At 40.2% G+C, this 20,884-nt stretch overlaps 1 protein-coding gene across 3 annotated transcripts in view; it reads right to left on the reverse strand.

Annotated features, from left to right (window-relative positions):
• Positions 1 to 16,276, reverse strand: part of ZDBF2 (zinc finger DBF-type containing 2) — a 28,192-nt gene extending 11,916 nt beyond the window's left edge. Inside the window, exons 1-6 of one of the 3 annotated variants that reach the window (XM_077885372.1) lie at positions 15,347 to 15,659; positions 14,902 to 15,087; positions 11,384 to 11,436; positions 10,287 to 10,364; positions 8,443 to 8,547; positions 2,147 to 2,274 (exon numbers count right to left, since the gene is read on the reverse strand). In XM_077885372.1, the coding sequence (XP_077741498.1) occupies positions 2,147 to 2,274; positions 8,443 to 8,502 (188 nt within the window). In that variant the 5' untranslated portion in view covers positions 8,503 to 8,547; positions 10,287 to 10,364; positions 11,384 to 11,436; positions 14,902 to 15,087; positions 15,347 to 15,659. Of the gene's footprint in view, positions 1 to 2,146; positions 2,275 to 8,442; positions 8,548 to 10,286; positions 10,365 to 11,383; positions 11,437 to 14,901; positions 15,088 to 15,346; positions 15,660 to 16,039 lie in introns of those variants that run through there. The other 2 variants (XM_077885371.1, XM_077885373.1) reach the window with 2 other exon arrangements.
• Positions 16,277 to 20,884: the final 4,608 nt, after the last annotated feature.

The raw sequence follows: 20,884 nt of genomic DNA on the forward strand, positions 1-20,884 counted from the left end.
AGTAAGTAATAGTATAGGATTAAAACCCACAGAAGATATAGCCATGAGTTTATAAGGATATAAATAGATACTTGAATAGATGGGGGAACAAGAAAGCTCTTCTTTATGAAGGCTGATTAACCTACAGAATAACTGTTTCAGGGAAGAATCATCAATTTATGCTTAAAATAAGTGGGTGAAAATAAGATGAGAAACAGGGTATTTATTTACATAGTCTCAAAGTACTTCCCTCAAGTCTTATTAATTGTAATGGGGAAAAAAGGAACAAGACGGTAGAGAAGCCACCTTAATTAAGTGATTCAAGTTAACAACACTAGCCATGAGACATGGCAACATCATGAGTCTCTGTAATATGTTGAGAAGGGCACAGCATCAATTACAATTTATTCTTGTTCCAAATGCATAACCTAAGTTTAATTATGAGAAGAATGTCAAGCACATCCCAATTTAGGGATATCCTACAAAGTAACTGGCCAGCAGTGTCCAAGTCTTGAAAGCAAAGACTGAGGAACTGTTTATGATTAAGGGTGTCTGAAGAGACGGGACAACTAAATGTCAAGTGTGATCCTCCACTGAATCCTGGTTCTAAAAAAAGGACGTTTTTGAGACAACTGACAAAATCTGAAGAAGGTCTATACTTTAGTATGTCATCAATGTAATTTCATGGATTTAATCATTATACTGTCATTATTTTAGATTTCACATTTGAAGAAGTCAGGTGAAAGTTATACAAGAATTCCTCGGATCAGTTTTGCAACATTTCTGTAAGCCTGAAATTATTCCAAAATGAAAGGTTAAAAAATTAAAAGTATTTTTTAAGGCCTAGAAACTTTAGCCCAGAAGTTCAAGTTCTAGGAATCTATACCACAAAAATAGTTGTATGTACAAATATGTCTGTTGAAGCATTGCTTACACAAGCTATAAACTGGAAATTTATACTGACCCCAAGATGGTCTATCTTTCCAGCAGCTAAGAAAAAACATTTATTTTTTTAATTTTTCCCCCATTTAAACTTTTCCCCATTTGCAAAATTCTGGGTTGTGACTTGCAAATCATTCAAGAAGTTTATCCTTTTTCTACTGCTGGTGCTTATCTCAACTAATTCTGCACAGATCTGCCAATAACTCTATTTTGCTTTTCCTTGTACAACTATAGCTGTAAACTTGCAGCACTACTTAATTAATCCAACCTTCTACCAATGTTTTGAACACAGGACATTAACTCTTATATATTATCAAAAATATTTATTTTTATTAAAACAACCAAAAAACTGACACAAGAAAAAGCTATCAAGATACTGACAGATCATTAAAAAGCCAATTCTATTTGATATCTCTTCTATTCAGGTAGCAAATAGTTCAGTTAATATAGAATTGACTCAGTTTTTACTTAAACCACCCTTACTCTGCTACTGTCACCAACATATCTGTTCCTAATCATTTATTTTTTTTTAATTTTTTTTATTTATTTATGATAGTCACACAGAGAGAGAGAGAGAGGCAGAGACACAGGCAGAGGGAGAAGCAGGCTCCATGCACCGGGAGCCCGACGTGGGATTCGATCCCGGGTCTCCAGGATCGCGCCCTGGGCCAAAGGCAGGCGCCAAACCGCTGCGCCACCCAGGGGTCCCCTGTTCCTAATCATTTAAAAGCAATTTCTGCCCATACCTTTTGCCCCTGCTTAATCCTATGACATACTTAATAGAACACCTTAATGATGTATAGTTATTGGCCTAAGGCTTTTATTTAGAAAAAAACATGGTGTAGTCCATTATCTTTTGTAGTGAAGTTTCTTATCTAAGCTAGAAAAAAGTTTTAAAATAATAGCAAAGAGAAGTTACTAGGTAAAATTTCACTTTATATTCCTTAATCAAAAGATTCACTTTAGGGGACTCCTCCGTGGCTCAGAGGTTGGGCGTCAGCCTTCGGTTCAGGGCGTGATCCCCGTATCCGGGATCGAGTCCCACATCGGGCTCCTTGCAGGGGGCCTGCTTCTCCCTCTGCCTGCGTCTCTGCCTCTCTCTTTCTCTCTGTGTCTCTCATGAATAAATAATCTTTTTTATTATTAGAAGTACTAGAAAGTTCACACAAACATCTACTGTAACATGTAATAACTGTATTAATATAACTCTACCCAACTACTTTACCTGCTTTCTTGAGAATGATATGGGTGGTGACGGAGTACATCCTGCAAGAAACGTTCCATCAAACTAGTGGTACCCATCCGTTGTCGATTCTGTGTGGTCAAGTATCTGTGCTGAGCACTGGACATATGCTATTAAAAGAAAAAATACTACATAGTTTTAAACAGGTAATACTCATTAGTAGTGAGAGTTTCACAAATGGATTCAGTTAGATACTCCTGATAGAAGTATAAATTGATAAACCCTTTCTATAAAGCAATTCTAAAATGTGTTTCTAAAAACCACAGAAGTTATCTTTCCCTTCAATATAGTAATTACATTTCTCTAAATCTCTCCTGAGGAAATCATCTTAAATGTGGATGATTAATGGAAAAAAGATGCTTATCACAGCATAATAATAAAAAACTGGAAATCTCCAAGGTGTCTAATAGTAAAATGTATAATATGACCTAATAATACCACACAGCTATCTACAATACAAAAAATTTTAAATAACATGGAGAAATGTTAGATATTAAGAGATAAATGGCAGATGCAAAAATCACATGTATGCTTTTACCTGAAACTATGGTTTTAAAACGTACAGACCAATAAAATAAAATAAAATACACAGACACGTCAGTGGAAGAAAATACACCAAAACCTTAAAAGCCATTTACATCTGTGAGGTATATTTATAGGTAATTTTCAACCTTTTCTTATGCATTCTTGTATTTGTACCAAGCAAATATTTTTAAAATAAAAATCTGTTAAAAGAGAGAAGAGGGTTGGATCACTGTATTTGTAAAAGCTGAAGACTAATTCAAAAAAAGTCCATCATTTTTCTTCACAGATTACAAATCCTTACACAGAATATTGTAATAACTACACAAATTTTTTGTTGTTGTGAATCCTCTCCACAGAAAGAGTCTGTGTTCACAAGTGTTATTCAGTGAACTATCAAGAGGGATGGGAAAGAAATCTCAAATCCACTGAGCACCTATAACATATCACAGTGCTACTCCGTTCACATAGTAATCTCATTGAATTTTCACTGAGTAGGAATCCTGTCCCCATGTTGATATAAAGAAATTAAAGCACAGAGTCAGAGTAAACTGTCTCAAGCTGAGTATCTAGCCAGGATTTCCATCTGTGTTTAACTCTAAAGCTTCTCCTCTTTCCCTACATCATGCTACTGCTAATGCCATATTTCCAACATGAGTTATTCACAACAATTTAAGAACATGTTTTCATTTAACAATACCTGGGAAAAGCCATGTTTTAAATATCAGAGTGGAGATGCCAAAAGAACTTAAAACAGGTTGCTAGCTCCCAACCACTATTACAACTATGACAACTGGAGTTGTCGTAGTCTACTCTGAGGCTGCCTTAGCCGCAGTAACACTCTCAAGTATGACGGTCTCAGGACTTTCTGGCCTCCAAGTTCCCCACAGCCCAGTACCCTAGCCTGCCTTGTTCAGGAAGGGAACAAACTGACAAGGAAACAAAGGTTCAGTTAAAATGCAACCTCATCCTGTGCCACAGTAAACATTTTAAAAAGGCAACATGAATGGAGAAGCTGCACTGACACAAACCCCAGAAAACACCACACTATTTATCCCAGAAGATGTCCGTTTTGTTCAACTTTCTGAATTGACATTTACGTAAGGAAAAGTGCACGAGTCCTATGTATATAGCTCAATAAATTATCGTAAAATAAACACATCCATAACCGTCGATCTGTGAAAAACTAATTAAGCACCCAGAACCCCTCCAACGTCCCATACCAATCTAATATTCTTTCCCTCTTCCCCCAAATTATCTAAATTTTAACGATAGAGATTAGTTTGGAAAGTTTCTGAATTTTTAGAAGTACAGTCATACAATGTCATACAATGTAGATACTCTTTTACATTCGTCTTCTTTCACTCCACATTGGTAATACTCATCCTTATTACCTGCAGTCTGTTCATTTTAATTTCTGTAGAGCAATATATCATATTATTTATTCATTCCATTCTTGATGGACATACGTGTCTTTCACAGCTCATGGCTATGACAAATTATACTACAAAAAACTTATCTGTGACTTTTGGAACGTCCATGTGCACACATTTTTGTTGAGTGCATTACTAGGCGTGGAACTTCGGCGTCATAAGGTCTGCATACGCTCAGCTTTAGTACCCTGTGTTCACTAGTCTTCCGAAGTGGCCTACCAATTTGTACCCTCCCCAGCAATGCATCATAGTTTCCATTCCTCTCTCTCATCAACACTTGCCATTGTCAGTCTCTTTAATTTTAGCGACTGAAGTGGGGGGTTAAGGTCATATCAGTGTTGCTTTAATTTGCAATTTTTGTGATAGCTTCATTTTTCTGGCCACCTGGCTATCTTCATTTACAGTGCGTCTGTTCACGTCTCTTCCTGTCTTTCAAGTGCATGTTCATTTTTATAATGAATTATAGTAATTATTTATTCTGGACATGAGCTCCTCGTTCAATTATGTGTGTTTCAAGTATCATCCTTTCTCTCTGTGGCTTACCTCTTCACTTTATTTTCCTTTGTGGGAGGGGGCATTCATAGTTTATTTGTGCCTACACACACATACAGAGTAAATCCACAGCTTTTCCACTTTCTTAATCACCTCCCATTTTCTTAACTTTACTGAAGTCCAACTTACCGATTTTTTTCTTTGTCGCCCTACCTCAAAATCATGAAGATTTTCTCCTATTTATTTCTAGAAGTTTTACTGTTTTACCTACAATATTTACATCTATCATCTACTTGGAATTGACCTTTGTATCCAGATTGATTTAGTGATAGAGATTCATTTCTTCTTCTCCATAGAGATAACCAATTGACCCAGTACCATTTAAATGAATTAAGTCCTGTCCTCACTGTTCTGTAGTGCCACATTTGTCACAAATCAAATATCTATGTGTCTTGTTTCTGGAGTTTCTGGTTTATTTCCATAATCTTTCTAACTTTGCACCATTGTCTTAAGATTGTAGTTTAGTAATAAATTTGGTATTTATTACTTCTGGTTTTGTTGTTCTTCTCCTTCAAGATTATCCTAGTTCTTCTTAGCCTTTTGCATGTACATACATATTTTCAGAATTGGCTTAATTTCCATTAAACACAATTTTTCCTGAATTTTATTTGGAATTTCACTGAGTCAATATGTATGTTTGGGGAGAAATGACATATTTGTAACATTGATTTTTTTTTAATCCATGAACACAGTATATCACACCAATTACTTAATATTTAAGTTTCTCTCGATATTTATACTTTCCTAAATAAAAACCTTATACATATTTTGTTAATTTATTCCTGAAGAGTTGATGTTCTTTGATTCTGTTGTATCTTTTTCATAAGAATACAATTTCTTTTTATGTTGGCCCAAGAAGCTCTTTAAACTCACTTATCAAAAAAATTAAAAAATAAAAAACCAAAAGTAAACTCATTTATCAATTTTAATAGTTTGCCCAGGTATCTTGAGGATTTTCTATGTCCATAATCACACTATGCACAAATAATAACAGTTTTGTTTCTTTTTATCTAATCTTAATTACATTTCAACTTCTTTCTCTTTCCTTATTTCCCTGCCTAGAACCTCCAATAAAATATTGAATATAGTTTTAACTCAAGCACCAAGTCTATTTTCACTTAATACATTACTGATATATCTAGATTTAATCTGTTTTTATTTTTAAATCTGTTTTTATTATTCTTGCCTAGCCGATATCCCTATTTCTGTTCTTTTTTGCCTTCTTGTGGACTGCTTTTTATTATTCCAAGTTTTCTCTTTCTGTTAATTTGGCAGTTAGTTATAGATTAGGCACTTTTTCTATTAGTGGTAACAGATTATAGCAAGCAGACCTGACCTACCAAGATCTAAATTTACTTCTACTTTTACTCTCTTCTTGAGCAAGGATTGAACTTGGTTTACTTTCTTTCCAGTTTCTATGACATTGTTGTTAACCTCATGAGATACTGCTCATTTAGATCACCTAGTACCTTTCCACTGATCTTCATGCATTCCTGTCTCTGAGATTCCAACAGGAATCATTTTCCTTCTATCTGAAGAATTCTTTGTAGGATTTCCTTCAGTAAGAGTCTGCTGTTGACAAATTCTCTTAATTTTTGTTTTCAGAAAATATTTCTATTTCTTTTTTTTTCAAGGACATATTTATTAAGCATAGAATTCTAAGCTGGCAGTTATAGTCTATCTTTTGGTTTCCATTTTTTCTGTTGAATATTCAGCTAGATCTGGGCCCTGTATTTCCCCAAATACAAAGTTCTCCAAAGCCATGAAATTTTTCCTTTTATTAATTTATTTATTTAAGCCTTTATACTTAGCACAAATTGACTGTCCTAAACAGTCTTTTTTAATATCTATTAAATGCATGAGTATCCGAATATCTAAAAATGTTTTGAACCTTAAGCAAAAAGCTAAGACTGCTTACTGAATAGAACTTATAAAGATTTAGTATGTTTTATTAATATCAAAAATTCAACAAATAATCTTCCAGTCAAGTGATGATATAATTTATCAATCATGACAGAAACACTAACTAAAGAGAGCTCTGAGATTTATTATCTGCTGCCTCATGTATTTAAACAGCATTAGAAAAAAATTTTTTTGTAAAAAGACACAGATGTGGGAATCACCATAGTAAAAATTTTTCCTTAGTATGAATTTAAATGACTGTTGACAAAACAGATGCTACTAAACAGCTGAATTTTTATGTATTACTAATCTTAGATAGCACTTAGAATTAAACAGTTTAGCACTAGCAGGACCAGAGCTTCATTATATTATTACTTCACCTATGACACAATTCCTCAGCTTAGACCCTGAAGTAAACCCTGAGACTCTTCCAAGTTAAGACTCCCACTCAGAAGACTACAGCTACTATTACCATGAATATTTATTTCAAAATGTCCTCATACAATGCTTTACAAACTCTTCCCACACAAAGAAAAGAAAGGAACACTACTCAATTCATTCTATGAAGCCCCAATACCAAAACCAAAGACATCACAATAAAAGAGAGCTACAAACAATATCCCTTATGAATATAGATGTAAAAATCCTCAACAAAATACTGGCGAACCAAATCCAGTAACATACAGAAGGATTAAACACCATGACCAAGTGGGATTTAGCCCAGGGATACCAAATTGGTTTAAGAGCTAAAACTCAAATCAATATAATTGCTACAGACTGAACTGTGTACCCCCCCCCGCCCAATTCATATGTTGACATTCTAACTCCCAATGTGACTGTATTTAGAGACAGGGTTTTTAGAAGGTAATTAAAATCACAACGTATAAAAAAATTGACTGAAAATTAACCAAAGACCTAAATGTAAGAACAAAAACTATAAAAATCTTCCAGGAAATTATGAGGCATAAATCTGCAGGACCTCGGATTAGGCAATCTTTTGTGACACCAAAAACATAAGCAACTATTGGCGGGGGGTGGGGGGGGGGAGCTACATTTAACTACAGCAAAACTAAAATGTTCGTGTGTGAAAACATGAACTTCAAAGTCCTTCCCTTATTCTATAATGTCTTATAGAATCTAATCGTCTGAATTCTTCACCTCTTACCTAACACCTATGCTCCACCTTACCAGCACTGCAGCCACACTGGTTCTTGGCTTTCGATTAGCATGCTAACCAGCCCTCTGCCTTGGGGTCTCTGTCTTGGCTCTCTCTTCCCTCTACCTAGAAATTCTTCCCCCAGATATAAGCAAGCTCATATCCCCATGCTTCGTTCAAATCTCAACTCAAATGTCACTTCCTTAACCTCACTCAGCCACCCTATCTAAAACTGCACTCTCTTCTCTATTTGCCTCATAACATTTATCACAATCCGACATATTCTGGGGCACCTGGGTGGCTCAGGGGTTGAGCATCTGCCTTTGGCTCAGGGTGTGATCCCGGGGGTCCTGGGATTGAGTCCCACATTGGGCTCCCCATGGGGAGCCTGCTTTTCCCTCTGCCTATGTCTCTGCCTCTTTCTCTGTGTGAATAAAAAAACAAAATCTTTTTTTTTTAAAAAAAGCAATCTGACACATTCTGTACGAAATACGTACTATTTTCTGTCTTACCACAGTACAAAGAAAGCTTCATGAAGGAAAGAGACCTGGATTTGTTGATAGTCATAACCTGAGGAGCTTAAACAGTATCTACCAACTAGAAGACTCACAACATGATCTGTTCAATGGGTGAATAAATGAATATAATAAGATATAAGAGAAAGTCAGGACTAGGTCTCCTGAGGTATAAGCACATTTACAGGACCCTCTCACCTGTTCCAGGTTATTGTAGCGCACACAGCAATAGCTGCAGTATCCTTGTCTGCTCTGCATGTTGAATAATTGAAGTCAAACAGCTACTGTCCTGGAATACTCAAACTGAAAAAAAGAAAATGGCAAAAACAATAATTCCTTACTACCATGAGGAAAATAGCTTTGATAATATCAGAGAACAGAAATTCATTCTTGAGTCCGACGCACTCTGATTTCTAATAATTATGAAATTAGATAAGGCTGCCATGAGCTACCGAATCGATCAGTGACCCCGGAATACATAGGAGAGCTGTGCATCTTTTTTTTTTTTTAAGATTTTAGGGATGCCTGGGTGCTCTGGTTGTTTGAGCATCTGCCTTTGGCTCAGATCATGATCCTGGAATCCTGAGATCCAGCCCCAGCCCTGCATCAGGCTTCCTGTTCCATGGGGAGCCTACTTCTCCTTCTTCCCCCCTGCTCTTATTCTCACCTGCTATCTCTCTCTCTCTCCTATAAATAAATAAAATATTTAAAAGAAAAATATTTTGGGCAGCCCAGGTGGCTCAGTGGTTTAGCACTGCCTTTAGCCTGGGGCATGATCCTGGAGACCGGGATCGAGTCCCACATTGGGCTCCCTGCGTGGAGTCTGCTTCTCCCTCTGCCTGTGTCTCTGCCTCTCTCTCTCTCTCTCTCTCTCTCTCTCTCTCTGTCTCTCATGAATAAATAAAATCTTTGATTTTATTTATTTGAGAGAGAGCGAGCACAAGCAGGGGGAGCTGCAGAGGGAGGGAGAAGTACACTCCCCACTGAGCAGGGATCCTAGGGATCATGACTTGAACCACCCACGTCCCCCAAGAGAGCTGTGCATCTTCTACATGAACAGTCTGTTGTCAATACTGGGAGCCTGAACCAAATTTTTTATCAATTTTCTGATAACTTGTGAAATTTTTTAGGAACTGGTTCAGTACTCAATTTGTAAAGACAAATCCTACCTCTAAGTTGTTATTATAGTATATTTACTATTTGCAAATGAGGCTCATTAATTTTTCCCATTATGTTCTTACACAAAATCCCACATCATGTGAACTCTCAGTGTTACACCTAACGTCTAATTCTGTCACAAGAATAAAAATACCACGTGTTTTCTGCTTAAGCCACAAAGGGGCAGGTTTTTTTTTTTTTTTAAAGGGGTAGGTTTTTAAATAAATTCTCTGACAGAGTCTGAAAATCAAAATAACAATTAATTTGTGACTGAAACACAAGACACTTCTCTTCTGACAACCACATAGATCAAACTACATAAGAGGAGATTTTTTCCAAATGGTGAAATGAGATTTCTCACAAAGAAAAAGGTTTCCAAATTTCTACCCCTTAAAACTATAATCCTTCAACATTACATATTGCAGTGGTTCACAAGCAAGGCTTAATATCAAAATCATCCCCCCAAATTCTGATTTAGTAGGACTGAGACAGAGCCTAGAATTTAGAATTTTTTTTAATTCCCCAAGTAATTCTGATACATAGCCGATTCATTCACTGACACAAAGCATTTACAATTAATTATTATCTTAAATAATAAATTAACACAATTTCAGGTTTCTTGGCTGTGTTTTGTTAAATTGAAAACTGAATTTTAAATAATAATTTCATCAAGTGTTAATTCTAATTATTTTAAACATTCTTGTCTATTGGAGAATACATAACAGAATAATCCTATAAAGTGTTGAGTATTTCTGATAAGGTGATCCTCCAACACAGAAAGGTTACTCATTAATATCAACCTTTAAAAATGAAATCACAGCCTTGAAGTCAATGAAAACAGAAGAGCTCTATTAAATCAAAATGCTATCATAACATTCACTTACCTGTTACTTCCTATTATGAGAAACTTTGACTTTCTGACTTCCACACTTACGGGGAAAATAAATCAATTAAACCAGCCTCTAAAATAGAAAATATATAATAATGACTTACTTAAAATCTGGTGTTTTCCCCATTATTTACTTCATTTATTAGCCTGAAGCAACAAAATGAAGCAAGCTTTAAGTTGTATTTATAGATACGGCAATTTTCGGGCTGAGAGAACCCTAGCACTTAAACCTGCACTTTGTAAATCGTAAAGTGACAAGCTTTTAAGTGCTTTATTCAAAATATATTTAAAACAATCACTAAGGGGCGCCTAGATGGCTCTGTCACTTAAGCATCTGCCTTCAGCTCGGGTCATGATCCCAGGGTGCTGGGATTGAGCCCCACACTGAGCTCCCTGCTCAGCCAGGAGCCTGCTTCTCCCGTTCCCCCTGCCTGTGCTTCCTCTGTCAAATGAATACATTTTTTTAAAAATCTAAAAACACACACACACACAGAGAAAGAAAGAAAAAAAGAAAGAAAGAAAGAAAGAAAGAAAGAAAGAAAGAAAGAAAGAAAGAAAGAAAGTCTCCCTTCTGTAAACAAACAAAACCATCATTAAATGAAAGGCAAAATTAAAGTATGAGTCTACTATCATACATACACAAAATTAAACTCCTTTAAATTATTTTCTTGATCTTCAGTACTTACAGCCTTCAATTCCCATGGTATTATTATCTGACATTTCTACGACATTTCTATCATCTTGTGTCACATACATGCCACTATGACAATGAGCTACAATGACTCAGAAGCACCTGATGGGCATTTTTAAAACTTTGCATGCTAGGAACCCCACCTGAAAAACCTACGGAATCAAAATCGCCTGGCAGGGAGCCAGGCACATGCACATTATGCGTATTTAAAATGCTCTAAGGTGATTCTGAGACAGGCTGAAGCAATTACATAAGTCGTCATTTTTTACGTACTAATAAAATTCTCACTTATTAAAGGGATCATTTCTTTGGGGTCTGGGGTTATATTATCTTTCATGACCGAATACCAATTCTGAATTCTACTGGTACCTGGTATCTTGATAAAGTAACAAATCACCTACCTTGAGCAGGAAAGGACAGGTATTACATCAGCCGTATTAGTCCTGGCAAACATCTGTAAATTAAAGCAATTAAAAAAAAAAAGATAAGCCCCTAAGTATCTACCATTGGTCAAGTAAATACCCCCCAGTCATAGATAAATTTGAAAAATAATACAATTTTGTTTCAATGGGAGGAAAAGAAACACAAAGCACTTTACGTACTATGACTCACTGAATCCCACATGCACTCCTAAAATGCTCTGGAGCAGAGTAATTGTAACGGCCCACCCATATAACCCACCAACAAATATTTCATATCTCTGGGTTCCAGGAACAAGCAGCTGCAAAAGAATAAACTGGGTCTCTGGTAAGGTTAAGAACAAAGATGCTTAACCCCATAGGAGAAATGTTCATAGAAATGTTTGAAAGAAATATTTACATGAAATTAACTTTAGGTCCTGGATTAACCAGACAACTCAGCTCTTATGTTAATTTCAGTGAAAGACACTGTCAATGCTTTATCATTTCCATCAATTGACAATTAACCCAAATTATGCATTTTTTAATTTTTCCACATTGTTGTTGGCAGTGTGTTGACCCCTCACCCAGAATAATTGGTTAACAAAAAATTCCAACACTTGGATTTAAAAGAGCCAGTGACAGCCTTGTATTATCAAAGAAATACTTAGCGCCTACCCTGTGCAGAGTTCCATGTTAGAAGCGTTAAAGGATAGAAATAGACTAGCTTTCTTGCTCTCAAGAAGTTTAAAATGGCATTAGGAAATGAATGCGAAAATACCAGGTGGTATCTGAGAAATGCACAAATAATATGTGCCAAAATGTCACAGTGGCTATGGTTTTCTAACCGTACATTGGAAAATGGGTAGGATTTACTTAAAGATTAGGAAAAGATATTCCAAGCAACAAAGAAGCAAAAGCACAAAAGCAAGAAAGAGAAGGCACATTTAGAGATAGTAAACTGACAAGTTCAGCTGGAGCTAAGATTTTATTTAAAAATTTAAGGGGCAATAAAGCAAGAAAGTCGATTCAGTTCCAACATGATTCTATTTAAAAGAAAACTTAAGAATTTAGACTACATATTTGGGCAATGTGGATATATTTTGGGAAAGCAGTAAATGCAGAGAGCTTTAAGAAAATTCTAGAATAGAATTTAAGAAAATTCTGGGACAATGGTTCTTCCCTATTCAAAGGAGCTTTTCACAGGGTAAGTTCAAATATTCAGCACCGTTTTCTAGAATATTGGAGAATTAGTTAATATCAAAAACATCCAAATTCAAAGGATCAGTATCCCTCAGAGCAAAGACTTAGTCTCATTTATGCTTGCAAATTAGGAAAACACACATTAATTTTTTTTCTTTAAAAAATTACTTTTATTTTATGAAAATTTTTATTATGGTACAATTATAAAAATAAAGAGCATAAAAATCAGTCATAATCCTACCACCCACCATTAATATTAATCATTTATTCTTTGTTCTAAACATGTTTTTACAAAAATGGAATGGTACTATACAGTCTATTCTATAGCCTCCTCTTTCACTTAACCATATACAATGAGCACCTCTACATGATATTATATATAATTCTAAAACAAAATCTTTAATGATTGCATAGTATTTTACCTGTGTAAAACAAAAGCCCTCTTATCTGACAAGATAAGACCCAGTAGTCGGTGAGTTAACTATTTAAAAATTCGTCACTAAGAGGATTTTAAAAATACATACACACATAATCAATATTTTGTCTAACCTAAGATATACAAACGTATATATGTTTGATTTCAGGTCAAGTTTAAGGTTTTTTGTTGTTTCGCTGAGGTTTTTTTGTGGATAGGACAGAGTTTGAAGTCCTATTTTTTCATATTTTCATAAACCACATCATAATTTACCATCGAGCTTTCACTTCGATTCCTCTAAAACGGAACAAGAACTTAAAGATATTTCTAAAACCAGCATTAGGGCTAACATTTAAGATTTCCCCCAACCTTTTACGTTGTCACACGCAATTAAATACTCTTGCGATGGTGTGGGGGTTTTTTTTGAGTGCAAAGTATTCGATTTATTTTTCATAAAAATAATCATGCTATCCTAAAAAGACAATGCTCACATTCCATTTCATTGGTTTATGAAACACTTGAAACTGCATAAAGTGATCTGGGGCCGTGAACAAAGACCTCTGAACTGCCTGGGGGGACTTCAACACAAATGTCTCAAAATTGCATTTATTTTTTTCTTTGGACTATTTCTTGCACACCTGAAATCTGCACCCACTGCAGAGATAAACACACTACTGAAATGAGTTCAGAGTTGTAGTGTGTGTCTCCCACGCTGACTGCGGTATTTTGAAATAAGAGCTAACAAAATCCAGAATCCCTATGGGAAATATTTTTTCAACCGCCTAACAAGAGAGACAGCAACTTAATATTAAATTTAAAAACACAATAGAAAGGCCTTTGGTTTACTGAATACGATCATCTAAATTACCTGTCTAGAAATAGGAAAACAATTGGGGAGGGAGCACAAAACAATAGCCAAATGAAATAAAAAGACCATTCATTTTAATTCACTGTCCCTCTCCTTACAACATTAACTCATATTCAACCTCCAACTTGTTTGGATTATCCATCTTATGCATCTGGTGACACGCATTATCCTGGACACCTCCATTCAGTCTTAATAAAATAATAATGGCTAACTTTCGGTGAATACTTAATCTGGGCTAGGCACCGTGTCAACAGTTTCATATATGCATTATCCCATCTGAACAGCAAACAGCCTTATGAAATTGGTGTCCCAGTAACTCCCACTCTACAAATCAGGAAACTGAGGTTTAGAGACAAGCAGTCTCCTGTTGCAGGTCACACACCAATAACCAGTGTAGCTGGGATTTGACCCTAGGTCAATCTGAGCAGTTTATGCTCTTAACCTCTTAACTTCCATAAAAACTCTTCCTCTCTGTATTTTCAAGAATGCTAATTGATTGTTTTAATATTACGTGAAAACAAATAATTAGGAATCTAATTTGCTGCAATAAACACTGTCACATATTCCAAAGAAAAGAGTAAAGCTAACGTTTAGCTTAATTACATCATTGCTCCCATTCGCAGATGAGTGCTGACAGTACCTCGGATTAGTGACTTTCAAACTTAATTAGCATGGCACAGAGGAAGCAATACATTTTATATCACAACCCAGCACACATACACACACACACACACACACACACACACACACGCAGTGACACAGGCCCGCACCCTCACATGCATGCACCCCATACACACACCAGCCCACACACACACACACACACACGCAGTTAAAACAAAGCTTACAAGATACCCTCCTTACATGTAATGCATTCTGGTATTTTCTATGCTATCTTACTTCGTTAATTTCAAGGGCTAATTACGACGCACAAGATTAATTTCACAATTCACCGATGGGTGAAAACTGCAATCTGAAAAAGCACTGCCTCACATTATTAAGCAGTACAGACAGTATTTTATAAAAGATGGCTGTTACCCTGAATTCAGCTTTTTTCTATCCAATATCTTGACCATTGCGGTGATACTTTATCAAATCTCTAACGAGTTCTACTAAGGTTGGCCACTGGCCAAGGTGCAGGGAGAAGAAGAAAATTCCTGTCTTCCAGCTTTGGGTCCAAATCAGTGCAAGTTAACAAGGCAGTGGAAGGACGCTGATGCACTGCTACAGAAAAAAGCCACAACGCATTCAGCAAAAAAAAAGGCAGATTACACTAGGAGCCCCTTTATGTAACACGAATATGCGTTTACGTGCCCCAAACCGTTCTACCGACTCCCTTGAGGATGGAATTGCTATGGGCTTTTTCAGTGGGCTTATTCTTTGCCCCACCCCCCCACCCCCGAGAGTGTATAATCGCTGTAAAACAAATTAAATGCAATTCCATTCTGGGGGTAAAAAACAAACAAACAAAAAGAAGCAAAACCGTTTTAGTTCCTTGAGAGCCAGCATCTCCCCTGGTTATGCATTTCTTCCCCGCGCTGCCCAAAACCATCGCGACGGATCACGTTAGAAGCTGCAGAGGGCCTTCTCCGGAGCACGCAATGACGACGGCGTCATCTGCCCAGATTCACACAACTGTTGCACGACGATAGTAGAACGTTCGCTCACGCTCACGCTCACGCTCACACACACACACACACACACAGAAATCGAACAGTATATTCCGATCGCCAGGCACTGATGAAGGCCCGGGTCTGGGGGCCGCTGGACCCAGCGCCGGGCACGGGGGGAGGGGATCCGGGGACAGGTGGCGGCGGGTCTCGGCCCCACAGGTGCCCCTGCAACCTCCGACCTCGGCCGGCAGCCCCGCGCCCCGCCCGGCCCGCGCCCCGCGCCCCGCGCCCCCCGCCCCGCGCGCCCCAGCCACCTCGATCCCGGCCGGTGCAGCCGGGGGCGCGCAGCCGAGGGGCCGCCGGGACCCGCGAGGCGGCGGCGGCGGGCGCGGGGCGAGCTGTCCGGCCGGCCGGGCCGCGGGAGCGGAGGGCGGCGGCGCCCGGGGCGCAGGGCGAGCAGGCCCCACCCCCGGCCGCGCGCCCCGAGCCCGCGGGCGCCGCCCCGGCCGCGCCCCCGCCCCCCGCCCGCCGCCCGCCCCCGGGGCCCTGCGGCGCGGGCTCACCTCCGCGGAGGCCGCCCGGATTCCTTCCGGGCCCGGGCGCCGGCCGAGCACCGCTGGGCGCGCTCCCTTCCTATTCCGGCTCCATGGCGGGGCCCGGACCCCCCCGTGCCCCCGGGGGCCGCCCGCGGAGCCCGACGGTGGAGCCCCCGGCCTCTCCCGCCGGCGCCAGAGGGAAGCGCAGCGCGAGCGCGAGCGCCAGCCGCCAGCCGCGGGCCCCGAGTCACGACTCAGCCCACGTAGACATCCACCGGGAACGTAGCGCTGCAGCCCCGCTCGGCTCTGACGTCAGCGAAGGTGCGAACCGGGCCCCGGTGACGCAGAGCCGCGCCCCGCCCCCGCCCCGCCCCCGCCCGGGCGCCCGGCCCCCCGGCCCCCGCCCCGCCCCCCGCGAGGTCCCGGCGCGCGCCTCCTCGGGGTCGCGGCCCGGCTCGGGAGCGGGTCGGATCCCACCTGCGCCGGCGCAGGAGGACGGGGCTCCGGGTCCGAGGCCCCGAGACCCGCCCCCGCCCCCGCCCCCGCCCGCCGCGGCCCCGGGCCGGGAAGAGCCGGCGGCGGCGAACAAAAGCTGCGGTTTAGTGAGCGCCTACTTCGCGCGGCGCCGCGGCCGGCGGGGGGCGTCCGTGCAAGGCGAGCGCGGGGCGGCCCGTGGGACCCCCGCGCCGGGAAGCCCGTCGTGCCCTTTGGACAAAGGAGGCAGCTGGGGTTCGGCGAGGCTCGGCCTGCAGGCAGCTGCCCCGCACCCGAAAGGGTCACGAACGTGAACCCCGGCCCCGTCTCGGTCAGCGCAGGGTCCCCGGTACCGCCCGCTGCGGGCACGGCGCTGTGCAAAACCAGCTCACGGTCGCCTCGCTCGCCCTGCCGAGTGGGGCCCGAGAGTCCGCGATAAGGACCATGATCACCCCTAAAAGGGAGAGCGCCTGGAAGGGAGAGCTGCTCTTTCAGGTTCTAAATAAATAAATAAATGAATATCCTCTTACAACGAGCTACCTAGTTCTTTGGCTGTTGTAATTATCGTTACATTTTTCTGATAAGCTTAGGGCATTTTTTTTTAATTCTCCATCACTAAAATAATAATAATAATAATAATAATAATAATAATAATAATAATTCTCCATTGCTTTTGCATCCATAGTTCCATTCTTTGTGTATCCCTCCCCTCTTGCCTCACCCAGTCCATCTTCCTCCGATTTTGAACCTGGGCTATTGCATCTATTTGGTGCGTAATCCTATTTGGATTTTTTTTTTTTTAACGCACCAAAAAAAAAAAAAAAAAGTACTGATTTCTTCTAAGACAAGCTCTTTCCAAACATCCCATTATGGTGAGAGAAATGGTGAAAGAAAACCCATTATACATTAGCCCAGCCACCATGACATAATGTATTTCACAGATGCGAAGACACACATTTTTCACACTTTCACATCTCAGAAATCAGGGTGCATTTTCGAAACTGATCTCTTAATATTACTGGCCAGGTGGCTGTTTTAACCTCGTTGTCATCACCTCCGCAGACAGAGACTCGGATCTAGCTTTTCACATTGTCCTTATTTCCACTGAATCAAGTGCATTGTTTAAGAAAACCCACAACCCTAAAAGGAGGAAATTAACAGACATAGGAGTCTCTTCAACTTGAAGGGAGCTTTTCCTAGGAAAAAAGAACAGATTTTCCTAGGACCAAAAAGAGATTTCCTTCAGCACATAAAAAAGAGAGAGATGGGACTGGCCAAAAGAGCTTAGACTTCTGAGAACCCTAAATTACTCACCAAGTACATTAGTTCTCAGTGCAGTTTAGAAACCTACATCTGAACAGTTAAACCCAAGGCAGTCGTGCGCGTGCACACGCGGGCACGCGCGCGCACACGCACACACACATTCCAAAAAAGTGAAATGACTTAAGTATTATTTCTGATCGCATGGTTTGTAAATTACAACCTCTCTAAGTTTTGGTCAAAAAAATCATGGAAGGAGAAAAATGAGTCCTGTATGTTACTGGGAAACCACCCCATTGACCTCTTCTAGTTAGATCAGAAAACGCCAGCATGGAAACCTGAGGAATAGGATCACCCTACTTGGTGGGGGGGACTAGATTCAATAGTAGAGCACTCTTTTTAAGACTTGATGCATCACCAACACTTGTGGTGGCACCGCAGACAATACCATATGGACAACCAGCGCCATCACCAACTGATTCAAAAAGTGATTTAGAAAAATTGGGTTCTGGGATCCCTGGGTGGCGCAGCGGTTTGGCGCCTGCCTTTGGCCCAGGGCGCGATCCTGGAGACCCGGGATCGAATCCCACATCAGGCTCCCGGTGCATGGAGCCTGCTTCTCCCTCTGCCTGTGTCTCTGCCTCTCTCTCTTTCTCTCTCTGTGACTATCATAAATAAATAAAAATTTAAAAAAAATGAAGTGTATAGAAAAATTGGGTTCTGAATGTAAAGAAGTTTTTGAAATCCTTTAACCAATCTTACGTACATTTCCCTTTATACGCGTGCACAACATTGACACATACCAAATCTAAGTCGGAAAGGGTTATTTCACTATATTTCATTACATAGGAAATACAAATACTAAATTATAAAAAGTCAACGTGCTTTAGTTTAGTTGACGGCATTTTTTTTTCAGCATGATACTATCATAAAACTCAAGGAAGTGTCATCCTACATCAGTTTAGAAGTCCTTCCAGATTAGATTTCTGGCTACTGGCAATGGGTACTTTTCCGGCAGAGCTTAATTATCTATAAGGTTAAGCTTTAAGCTTTTTTCAGTTCCTCACACTCTTTTATTAACCCGTTAAAGATCTAAACCCGATCAGCAAATATTTATTTAAAGGACACTAAAAATCAAGGTTGGGTTTGTATGTACCTCATTATTTCTCCAGGGAGAAAAGGGATCCCATAGACATGTTACTTCAATTCTTTCTTCAAAAGAAGAATAAAACCTATTTTATGTCCAGAAATCATTCCAATACTGCCTATGTTTCAAGCTGTTTGAGCTAACATTAGGCGAATGTCTTAGGGAAAAAGGGAAAACCTAGATCTCATTCCTGAATCATAAAAGAATTTAAATCCTATCAGTTTAGAGTTTGATTTATTTGTCCCCAAATTTCTCGTAGTGCACATGTATCTATTCATAGGTGATACCATTATAAAGCTTTTACCCATCATTAGCCTGGGATTTTTGGTTTTGTTTTAAGTAGGCTGCAGGGCTACTCCTCATGACCTGAGATCAAGAGTCTCATACTCTATCGACTAAGGTGCCCCATAGCCTGGCTTTTTTTATAAAGAGTGTATAAAGAGTATAATGGCATCTTTTATAGAAAAGCATTCATTCGCATGCCCCATCCAAATCATAATTTAGAAATTAATAAGAATGATCACAAAATATCTCTATTCACTTTGTCTTGTTCTTGATTCCTCCCTGTAAGAGTGTCTCCACCTTTGACAAAAATTTCATTCAAAAGATAGAGGGCAGGAGGGTAGTCGGAACAAAGAGGCTCTTGAAAAAGGAATGCAAGTTCAAGTGTGTAGCTTAGCGTTGCAGAGCTGCACGGTGGACACAGAGCGCGGCGTGGATCCCGGGGTGGGGAGAAGAGGGCGGGAGACATTGTGCCGATGAGTTTAATCCTCACCCATCACACAAGAATTTAATAATGGCTAAAGTCGGCAAAGCACTACCAAGCAACATGCGCCTATTTCTTAAAAGAGATTTCTTTATGTATTTGAGAAAGAGAGAGAGTGCAAGCAGGAGGGGCAGAGGAGAGGAAGAGAGAACCTCGGCGAACTCTGTGCACAAGCCCGACCCAGGGCTCAGTCTCCCGACCCTGAGATCAGGACCTGCAAGAGCCAGGTGCCAAACCAACTGCACCGCCCAGGCCTCCCAACAGATGTCTGTTTTTAACTAAACATACAGATGATCCACCAGGATGAAAGATAATTTAAAAAAATGTTTAATAATTGCATCTGTCTGTCGGAACTAGATGTGGCAAAGGAGTGACAGCAGGACAGGCGACTGCGGCTCTAATATCCTCATGGGTCCCCCACCCCCACCCCGCAACTTAAAATTAGCGCAGTGAGGTTTAACTTCTTTGCTATACTCTTTCCATTCTATTCTCTTTTTTAAAGATTTTATTTATTTATTCATGAGAGACACAGAGAGGGAGGCAGGGACACAGGCAGAGGGGGAAGCAGGCTCCATGCAGGGAGCCCAATGTGGGACTCGATCCTGGGACCCTGAGCCGAAGGCAGGTGCTCAACCGCTGAGCCCCCCCAGGCGTCCCTCCTCGTTCTATTCTTGGTTCAACATAGTCAAACCAACTCCTTCCCACTTTTACGTTCTAAGCATGCATCTGTAATACATCGTTATAGAAAGACATCAATAGGGCAGAGTTTGACATTGTGGTTTTTTCTTTATTTTATTTTTAAAATACTTTATTTATTCATTTGAGAGACAAAGAGAGAGCACACATGCGAGCTGGAGGGAGAGAGAATATGAAGCTGACTCCATGTCAAGCACAGAGCCCACTGAGGGGGCACAATCTCGCGACCACAGGATCATGACCTGAGCTGAAGCCAAGAGTCAGCCACTCAACTGACTGAGCCACTCAGGTGCCACTGACATAGTTTTTTTCTAATAATTCTTTACCAATTCCTGGGATGCCTGGGGGGTTCAGCAGTTAAGCATCTGCCTTTGGCTCAGGGCTAATCCCTGGGGTCCCATATCCAGTCCCACATTGGGCTCCCTGCAGGGAGCCTACATCTCCCTCTGCCTATGTTTCTGCCTCTCTCTCTATCTCTCATGAATAAATAAATGAATCTTTTAAAAAATTCTTTACTAATTTTTTTTTA

The sequence above is a fragment of the Canis aureus genome, chromosome 36 (assembly GCF_053574225.1).
Source record: "Canis aureus isolate CA01 chromosome 36, VMU_Caureus_v.1.0, whole genome shotgun sequence".
NCBI lineage: Eukaryota > Metazoa > Chordata > Mammalia > Carnivora > Canidae > Canis > Canis aureus.